Below are 10,242 nucleotides of genomic sequence, written 5' to 3' on the forward strand. Positions count from 1 at the left end.
CAAAAAGGGACAGCTGGAGCACTGGGTGACCATGGACAGGAGCTGCCGCAGCTGAAGCTGGAGAGGGTGAGTTTGGGAGGCTGATGTGCACCAGGCCAAACTCAACGTCTGAGGTCGACCTCTTGGAGGTTAGGCGCTTTTCAGACCCTGCACACCCCCTTCAAGCCCATCTCTTCTTTGCACGCTGCTTAGAATAGCCGCTGAGTTCCAAGTCGAATCCATTGTTCCTTTTCTTCTTGAGGGAAATCCTCATACTATTTTGTGATGTCAGGGAGCTCAGAGGTTACTTCATGTTGTGCACCCAATGCCATTATAGGCACAAACTGTCTTGCAGCGGCTTTAGCTGCTAAATCAGCCAGCGAGTTTCCTTGAGAAATTATATCTGTCTTCTAGGTGTGTACTTTTATGTGGACAACAGAAATCTTAGAAGGCAACTGGATCGCCTCTAAAAAGTCCTTGATCCATTTTCCATGTGCAACAGTATTTCCAGCTGAGGTCAAAAACCTCTTTCTTTCCATAGAGCCCCAGTTGCATGGCACACCCCAAAAGCATACTTAGAGTCTGTATAAGGGTTAACACACAATCCAATTGATTATTTAGCAGCTTCTGTGAGAGCAACAATTTCCACCCCTTGAGCACCCAAGGGTGCAGGCAAAAGTCCTGCTATCAGTACTTGGGTTTCCATAGTAACAGCAAATCCAGTGCATTTTAAACATTCTTCATAATAAGACAAACGGTCCGTGAAGAGGTTTAAGTCAGGGTGATTTAAAGATTGATCTTTCAAGTCATCTTGCGGTTTACTGGTTTCGGATACAAGTTGAATCGTGATCATCCTTTTCACCATCAGAAGGCAGAGGTAACAAGGTAGCAGGGTTTAAAGTGTTGCACCTTTCCACTTTCAAATTATCAGCCAATAGTAAAATTATTTCATATCTATGTACTTGTTGAGGAGATAAAGCTTTCTCTGCATACTGCTTTAATAAAATTTCTACCTCATGAGGTACACAAACAGTTAGTGAATGTCCTAAAACAATTACTCTAGACTTTTCTACCATTTCAGCAGCTGCAGCTATCGCCCTGATACAGAAGGGAGTTCCTTTAATCACCAGGTCTAGAGTGGAAGAAAAATAAGCAACTGGTCTTTCACGTGGGCCCAAAGTTTGTACTAATACCCCCTTTGCTAGTCCCTTTGTTTCATCACAGTATAGCTTAAAAGGTTTTGAATAATCAGGAAGCCCTTATGCTGGAGCAGATAAAAGTGCTGCTTTTAGGGTACAGAAAGCTTTTTCTCTTTCAGCACCCCAAGCAATCGGCTCAATTCCTTCATTACGAGTTTCTTCATGCAAAGGTCTGGCAATTTCACTAAATCCAGGAATCCAAGGATGACAAACCCACCTGTCCCAAAAATCCCCTTGATTGTTTCTTAGTTATCAGTCTGGGGAGTTCTTGAACAGCTTTGACCCTTTCAGTGTCTGCTTCTCGTCTTCCTGGTTTTAATATAAAGCCCAAATATTTTACTTGCTGTTCACAAAACTCTGCAACTTGGAGGGGGATGCACGGTGTCCCTTTTTTACAATATATTTGTGTATTCAACTTGTATCTCTGATAGAATCATCTTTAGTTTTACTTGCTAACAACAAATCATCCACATACTGTATTACAATTGATTTATTTGGAAAAATTAAATCCTGTAAGTCATTTTTCAAAACTTGAGAAAATATAGTAGGAGAGCTAGTGAATCCTTGTGATAACCTGGTCCAGGTTAATTGTCTTCCTTGCCAAGTGAAGGCAAAAAATTGCTGGCTTTCTTCTGCAATAGGAATGCTAAAGAAAGGCCCAGTTAGATGAAGTACAGTAAAATACTGTACCCAATTGGGGATTTGAGTTAGAATTATATTAGGATCTGGGACCACAGGGTGTGGAGCAATTACACGTTCATTCAGAGCTCCTAAGTCTTGCACAAATCCATATTCATATCAATTCTGTGTTTACTTACAGGTAAGATTGGGGTGTTATATGGACTATGACGTTCCTTTAAAATTCCTTCCTCTAAAAAATGCCTAATTTGTTTTTCTAGACTAGGAATAGCCTCAGCTACAATTGGATATTGTCAAATTGAAGGAGGAGTCCCTCCTTTTGTTTTTATTATGACAGGTTCAGCTGATTTCAATAATCCTACTTCATCTCCTGAAGTACTCCAGAGTTCTCTGGGAACACCGGCCAATTCAGATGATATTTTACTCGCATTTGTTTGTTTCTGATTTTCCACTTAAACAATTTCAGACCTCATTACAATTAGTTGGATTCCCGTAGGAGCCAAAGAGATAAATGTACCAAATGCCTGCAATAAATCTCATCCCAACAGGGGAACTGGGAGATATCACAGATCTTCCCCAAACCAATTTTTTGTTCAAAATTACAGGCAATGGAGTGGCTAGGTATCTTATTTCCTCTCCTACAACCCCCCTTATTCTCACTGATTCATTTAACTTTTGGGGAATATTAAAATCTAACAAAAATAAGGTTGCTCCTGTGTCCACTGAAAAGGTGACACAAATACAGTTTAGCTTTGCAGAAATTTGACCACATTAGTCTACCTTGATTCCAATGAGTTCCATGGCTCCTTTAATTCCCAGAGAAGTCGGATCACCTCATGACAGTGACATGCAACTGTGACCAAAGAATCTTTACTTTGATCTGATCATCTTTCCAGCTTTTGCAGTTGCACGGAGACTTGGGAAAATTCAAGAGCCTTGGAAAATTCCCTGCTTTACCGACAGCTGCCGCACTGCGAAGCTCAGTTGTGCTGGTTTTGGTGTCTTTGGGGTTTTTTTTGGTGGATTTGGATGAGGTGGAGGTGAGGGAGAAAGTGGAAAATCAAAACAAAATTGCTTTGCTTCTCCCAGTGTGTGGGAGAAGACTCCAACCTTGGTGAGGAGCCACCAAACCGCTGCTCCAGGATGTTTTTTGGCATCCTGGCGAATTCCCTGGCACCAAGTCTATCTGGTTATTCCCCAACACAAACGCCGTTTACATTTTGCTGAGCCATGGTACCTGTTGCAGTTGCTTTCTTGCTCACACAGTCGCTGTTTCAGATGCAGCTGGAAGCAATTCAGGGAGCATTTGAATTCCAGGATATCCTGTTGGCTGTTGCTGGTCAGGCAGGTTTCCCAGGAGCATGTGCCAGTCAGGGCTTCCACGTCCTGACTCAAAATGGGGCCATTTCCACCTAAAATAAGGATGGATTTGATCTGCAGCATCATTCTGCTGTCGAGGCTGGAGGCTGCAACCTCTGGAGTGAAATCCCAGAGCAAAGCAGGATGCAGGGGCTGGGATAAGGTGGTTTTAGGGGAGATTTTAACCATTTTGGATAACAGACCCTGCCACTCACTGTGTCACTGCAGCAGCCACACGACAGCACCCACAAAGACCACGGTCTCAAACCATCCAGCTCCCAGCAGTGCCCAGTACCACCAGTGACCTGCAACAAGATCCATACTGGGAGTAAGGGAGGAAACAGCTTCTTTGTGGTTTTTGCATTGTTTTTAACACCCTGTTTTTCAGCAGACAGGTCCCCCCACGTTGCTCTGCTTAGCGAGAAAACCTTGCAAACATCTGCAGGAGCAATGCAGCTGAGAAAACCCACAACCTGCTTTGCTTGTTGGTCTGGGGAAGCCGCGGCTGACAAACCCGCAAAGCTCAGCTCCTCTCTTTTCCTCTTTGTGCTGCACCCAGAAGTGCCCTGGAGAAGGGAAAGACCCAAAGTAAATCCGTTGGGATGCTCAAAGTGATGGGGAGAGGTTGCTGGTTACCGCACGGCTCCTGCTCAGCTTTGCTGAGCTGCAGTAGTTAAAAAATTAAAATTAAAAAGCTGAGCACATGAAGCTCTGCATGGAGGGGTAGCAGTGTCCTTGGGGGTTGGCTGTATTTTTTTCCTCCTTTCCAAGAAAATCAGGTTATAGGGAAGAAACCTGCTTGTGCCATCTCTCTGTCCCAAGCTGGAGACGGGCGGCAAACCTGCTTTAGAGCAAAGCATTGAGTTTTGGCTACCATGGAAATGGATGGAGAAGGCACAGGAAATCCTTTCTTCCCCATGTTTTCCTGCAGGGTAGAGATCCAACATCATTGAGGACATCAGCTTCTCCAAACCTTCTCCATCAACAAGCAGAAATCCCATGAAATCGGGATGAGAGGACAACAGCTGGTCCTTGCCCTTGTGGCATGAAAATTCAGGCAAACAGATATTTTTTTTATCCCCTCTGGAGCAAGAACGAGCTCAAAGCCCAGCAGTTGGTGGGTTTTGTGTCTGAAGTCAGAGTTAAAATCTCACGCTCGCTGTTGTGCCTCGGCTGTCACATTTCTCTTCATCCTGCTCCTACCTGCTGCGGCAGCCCTCAAAGAGCTCTTTCCAAAAGAAAAAACTGTTTTTTTCCAAGATGTGGAGCTGCTTGGGGTGAGGAAGGAATGTGCCTGAAGATCTCCCATTGATTAAATCATCTTCTTCCCACTGCCAAAGCAGTGCTGTCACTGGCATGAACTAATATATATATATTTTGCTTTCCTACCTGCTTTTATCTATTAGCAAAGAGCAAGGATGTGCCTGCAGTTTGCAGGGTGCCAGTTAATTTTTTAATCCCTCTGCAGAGAAGTGAGAAAAACGGAGCTGGTGGTGCGGGAAATGCCAAACCTGTTGTGTTCAGCTACAAAAAAAAAAAATCACAATCGACTTTATTTGGTCTTTCTAGAGGCAAATTTGCAGGAGACTGGGGGCTTGTGCTCCTGCAAACACTCAAAATGCAACATTCAAAATCCCCTCTGGGAAAAAGGGGTGAGGAAAAGACCAGATCCTCTTGAAAATCCCCCAGAAAAAAACCCAAAAGCAAAACAAAGCAAAAAAATATTTAATTTTTTACTACTTTCTGTTTCACTTTTCACAGGAGGATCGCACTTTGACATTCTGCTTCTTCCCACGAGTTGGAGCCAGGTAAGGGGATTTGGAATGAGCTGGGTGAGGTACTGAGAGTTAAAATTTTAATTTTTAATTCTAGAGAGAAAACTTTAATTTTATTCTGCTTTACTTTTTCTTTTCTTTTTTATTTGGCAAGGGCGTGGGGAAGAAGACTTTAATCGGAGGGAGACAAATATAATTGCAGCATTGTAATTGGGGGGGAGAAAATTTTAATAGTGGGGAGAGAACACTTTAATTATGGGGGAATATGGGGGAGAAAAAATAACTATGGGGAGAAAACTTTAATTGGGAGGAAGAAATTTTCATTGTGTGGAGAATCCTCTTAAAAACTGTGGCTCCTCTTAAAAAAAAAACCCAAACAAACAAACAAAAAACCATGTGATTTTGGTTCGAGACACCAATTTCAAAAAAAGAAAACAACAACCTTTTATTTACGTTTTCATCTTGCTAATTTGACACCAAAATACTTGTCCCCTGGAATTTATGTCTAATTTCTTTCCCCGCTGTCATTTTTTGTGCTGCCCGTTGATATTTTTAACCAGTAGCTGGAAGATTTATAGACCCCACGGTGCAAAATTAACATAAGTGTAGAAATGTCATTTTCTGCCATTAATTTCCCCCCCACTCACGTTCAGAGCCCAATGTGAAAATCCTATGGGGAGGCTGAGGACTGACAGCTTTTGTGACACCGCTGACAGGTGAAACTTTGCTTGGCAGGAGCATCCATGGAGGTGGAACCCCCAGAAATGAAGGAAATGAGAGATGATTCTGGATTTTTGGGTGTGGAAAGAAGGAAACGGGCAGGTAACTATAGAGCAACGAACTAAATAATTGCTGGGGGTTTTGTTTTGTTTTAGTTTTGTAATACTTCTATAATTTGAGAACAAAAAGCAGCTGAGGGGAGTTTGTAGAGGGGGGGGGAAAAAAAGCTTTTTCTAGCACTTCCCTTGGGGGAAAATTTTTGTCGCTCAGCAGGTGGAATTTTTGCTCTAAACAGTCTCATTTCAGACCCTTTGGGTTATTCTCATCAAAGATTAATTCTCCTTGAGGCACATGAGTCACTGTTTCTTTTGGATCTTTTTAATTTCCTCCCCACCCTGCAAATAACTCAGATTTCTACTTTATTCTGAAGGAGAATAAAGAAAATTTTTGAATAGTTGAAGTGTTAAAAGACCCCAAAAAAATAAGTTTGGGATTTAAGTCCAGTTCAGACACATCAGTAAAATACTGATTAATCTCTGCCTTCCCTTTAGTTCTCCTGACTCTCCCTCCCACCTTTGTCATCCTCTTGGTGCACAATAAGGTAGAAAAGGGAGTTTTTTTGGGTCTTTTCTATCATCACAGCCAGGGATTAAGATTTTGAGGAATGGTTTTTTTATTTAACATATTTGTTGACTTTTTAGTTTTTTTGGGTCTTTTCTATCATCACAGCCAGGGATTAAGATTTTGAGGAATGGTTTTTTTATTTAACATATTTGTTGACTTTTTTATGTGTTGATTTTTGATTTATTTATTTTTATTTGTTGATTTTTGATGTGTTGATCTTTTTTATCTGTTGATTATTTTTTGATTTGTGCATTTTTTTATTTGCATTTTTAATTATTTTTTATTTGTTGATTTTTTTAATTTGTTGAACTTTTTTATTTGGCTTTTTATTATTTGGCATATTTCATTTTTAACTTACTTTCTAATATTATTTTTGTATGAGAAGGTGGAGAAGAAGAGATGAAAGGAGGGTTTGTCCCATGAGATTTGGTTCATGGGATAAATGGGGAGAAATAAAGGTAAGCTTAAAAGAAAAAAACAACAGAGGAAGTGCACTGGGTAAAAACAGAGATTTTTAGGTAAAACCCTAAGAAAGCAGAATTTTCTTTGCCTATGGAGGGAGGAAAGAGCGTGTTCTGGAGCACAAGACCCAGACATGGAGTGACTGTGACTTGAATTGTTTGCAAGCCCAAAGTGTCTCAATTGAGATCGAGAAAGAAGTCCCCTGAGCTCTATTAATGAAGCAAAACCCCAAAATTAAAAGGTAATTTTAATTATGGTGCATTTTAGGACAGATGTTTTCACCTGGAATTCGGTAGGAAACAATGCTCCCCTGCTAAGGAGTTTCCAAAAGTAAAAAAAATAGATCATTTTATTCCATGTGGAGAAGAATTTTTGATGTTCTCACCCAAAATGGCAGCAGGTCCACGTGGTGTGGGGAAGAGAGTGACCTCTCATCATTTGGGCATCAGATGATTCCTGTCCTTAAAGAAGGCTCATCCCAAAGATGCTTTTGATGAGCATCACCCAAGTGCTCAGATGTGGGGCTCAGTGGTCTCCCGATATGGGAAGGTTGCATTAAAAGTCCACTTCCTCCTCAAGCAAAAGGAGGAAAAAACATCTTTTAGTGCCAACAGGCTGGACCTGGAGCATGTTGCTCCTCTTGGTGCCCCCACAAAGGTGCTGAAGGTCTCTTCTCCAGCAGGTTACAGCCTTGAGATGAAGCCGGAGGCGCGTGTTGCCTGTCAGGTGACGATGACAGTGTTGTTCATCGCTCTACTCATCACGGCCACCACTTTTGCAGGTGACTGTCGAGGTTTTTATCTCATGGGGAATGTCTCTGAGATAGTTGGGGTTGTTACACATGTGCCAGAGCCACCTCCATGCTCCCAGAAAAGATGCAGCCCAATGGAAGATGCTGTCCTCTCCAGGAGAGGGACTTTTCAATGAGCAAAGGAGCCTTTTTATGGAAGACCAACCCCATCTTCTCTGTGTAGGAGCTGATGTTGTCTAGAAATCCTTAAAAAAACCAAATGGGTACAGTCATCTGAGGTTTCCAAAAGGTGGGTTTTTTTCAGAGAAGAGGCCATTTATCTGCTGCTTCTCCAAGCAGCAAGAGATGTTGGCATGAGTTCCACCAAGCCAAGAAGTCTGCAGGAATAAGAGACCATTTTTTTTTTCTGTCCTTTGCCCATCACTACTTTTGCATTAATGACAGATAAGGGTGTGTTTTGGGATAGGCCTATTCTGGAAATCCTCTTAAAACTTCCATCTTTGAAGATCACCACCCTGTTTTCTTCTTTGAAGGTACAGCACCTACATTTCTTATCCAACACCAGAAGCTGGGCCATGATTTGAGCTTTTCTCCCTCTAATCCACCCAAGATATCTCTTGGTGTCTTGCTTTTTATTTCCTCCCACTGTTGAAGCAGATGTAGGATTTTTTGAAGGACCTTCCCCACCTCAGAGAGTCAAGGAGAAGGTGCTGCTCCATAACACTATTGTTCTATCAATGACAGTGCAGGCTTTCCAACCTCGACCCAAACCCTGTTTTCGGTGTCCATTCGATTGGATCGGGTACAGAGGAAAATGCTACTATTTTTTGGAGGCTGAAGGGAACTGGACATCCAGCCAGGACAACTGCTCAGCACTTGGTGCTTCCTTGGCCATCCTCGACAATGTGGAGGACTTGGTAAGGAGACATCAGAACATGCTTAGCACAGGGAAAAAAAGCCACCAGTGTATTTGCTACCTTCTGGTTTCTTTGACTGCTCTTCCGGGATCTTCCTTGGAGATAGGGAAAATGGTTTCCTTGAGGGCAGGTCATCATGAGTCTTCTCGAATTTCTCAGCAAAGCCAACTGATGCAAGAATTACAGCAAAAAAAGCCCCATTTCTGTGCAATAATGAAGCTCTGCTTTAAAGATTACACTTTTTGGTAACAGGTTGAAAGGTCCAAGCATCAAAGGAGCCTTAAAAGAGCATTAGCAACTGGTAAAATGTAGATTATTGGTTGGAAGGAGGTTTTTGCAGATGGCGACCTGCTAGAGATGTCCCAAAGCCCCATAACCTGCTATAAAACCTTTTTCTCTCCCTTTTTCCTAGAGCTTTGTGATGAGATATAAAGGCATCTCGGAGCATTGGATCGGCCTTTCACGGGAAGATGAGGAGCAGCCATGGAGATGGGTGAACCACTCGGGTTTATCTCACCTGTGAGTCTGTATTTTTCCTTGTTTTGTCATTGATTGGTGTTTCCTCAGCCCTGAAATGGACATTTCTGTCACTTGAGGTAGATCCAGAGGTAGCAATGGGATGATGACATTTGGGAAAGACGACATTGCATCCCGAGCTGGTCTTCGTTTTTCCCTTTGACTTGAGAGGTGGACATGGTGTGTTTGGTGGGGAAAAAACTTTGTTAAAGTTTTTATTTTTAAATTTTGTTTTTTCTTTCAAAGCATCAGGTTTCTTACGGCCAACCCCAATTGCTGCCAAAGTAGAAATAATGCTGCATCAATATCAGCATATTGATGCCCAGGAGGGTGCCTGAGGACTGAAGGGGCAGGGGGAGGAAAGGCAATGTGTGATTTTTCTCCTTTATCCTGCTGTCCCCATCTGAGGTGGGTTCTCATCTGTCCTTCCAGGTTTCAGATCCGTGGTGGTGGTCTCTGCGCCTACCTGAGCGACGACGGGCTCAGCTCCTCCAGCTGCAGCACTGAAAGGAGCTGGGTTTGTAATAAACCTGAGCTGCAGAGCCCAAGCAAGGGCAACAGGAAGAGACGGGCTCAACACCTTTGCATCAGCTCCTAAGGGGGCTTCAGGAAGTGCTCCTCAAACCCAAATATCCGTTGCATGATAGAGAAACAAAAGAAAAACCTCAAAAAAACACCCACAGTAAAAGCAAACTCAAGGGAAAAAAGCCTATTGCCTAAAATTGCCCAACTTATTTGCCCAAAGTTAATAAGTGTCTGCATTTGCCAACCCAGCATTGCTGTATGAAGGCCGGGTCCTGTTAATTAGCCTTGGATTAATGAAACAACAGCAGCTTTCAGATGAGACAAGCCATGCTAAGATTGGACCCAAAACCCCCTGGATATAACCCAAAATGGACACATCTAAGATGGAGGTAGGACGATGAGCTGAGGTAGAAATGACTCCAAGATATGTAAAATAGAGTTGAGGAGCATGAAGGAGCATTTCCAACCACTGTGGAGCAACCAGCTTCGAGGGGACCCTACCAGCACATCAGTTCTTGGGCGACAGTTGGATGGTGGAGAGGAGCACACAGAAGTAGGGGAAGACCTTCTCTCCGCTGAAGGAGGCCACGGAGAAGGTGAAGATGCATTGGCGGCTGCCAACAGTGTAGAAGGAGACGTGTCTCACCTCATAGTCCAGGTAGACCCCAGTCTCCCTGTTGAGGAGTGGGACGAAGGTGTTGGAAGAAGCTGTGAGGGCCACGCAGAGCTCATCATACTTCTGCAAACCTCAAATCTCTGTGTTGGGCTTGAAGAGG

The 10,242-nt window shown here is 42.9% G+C and overlaps 1 protein-coding gene across 1 annotated transcript; it reads left to right on the top strand.

The window, feature by feature from the left end:
* The first annotated feature begins 5,715 nt into the window (after positions 1 to 5,715).
* LOC104519673 (C-type lectin domain family 2 member B) lies at positions 5,716 to 9,539 on the top strand. The gene is made up of 5 exons (XM_010164486.2): positions 5,716 to 5,784; positions 7,466 to 7,538; positions 8,253 to 8,425; positions 8,838 to 8,944; positions 9,374 to 9,539. Exons 1-5 carry the CDS (start codon positions 5,716 to 5,718, stop codon positions 9,537 to 9,539), a joined length of 588 nt encoding a protein of 195 aa, XP_010162788.2.
* Positions 9,540 to 10,242: the final 703 nt, after the last annotated feature.

The sequence above is a fragment of the Antrostomus carolinensis genome, unplaced genomic scaffold, assembly GCF_000700745.2.
Source record: "Antrostomus carolinensis isolate BGI_N321 unplaced genomic scaffold, ASM70074v2 scaffold12423, whole genome shotgun sequence".
Taxonomy (NCBI): Eukaryota; Metazoa; Chordata; class Aves; order Caprimulgiformes; family Caprimulgidae; genus Antrostomus; species Antrostomus carolinensis.

What these genes read in the sequence shown, in the direction of transcription:
- LOC104519673 (XM_010164486.2), top strand. Translation starts at nt 5,716, where the DNA reads ATGAAGGAAATGAGAGATGATTCTGGATTTTTGGGTGTGGAAAGAAGG. An exon ending in TCGACAATGTGGAGGACTTG is followed by an intron (nt 8,426 to 8,837) that starts GTAAGGAGACAT and finishes CCTTTTTCCTAG; the next exon opens with AGCTTTGTGATGAGATATAA. An exon ending in CACTCGGGTTTATCTCACCT is followed by an intron (nt 8,945 to 9,373) that starts GTGAGTCTGTAT and finishes CTGTCCTTCCAG; the next exon opens with GTTTCAGATCCGTGGTGGTG.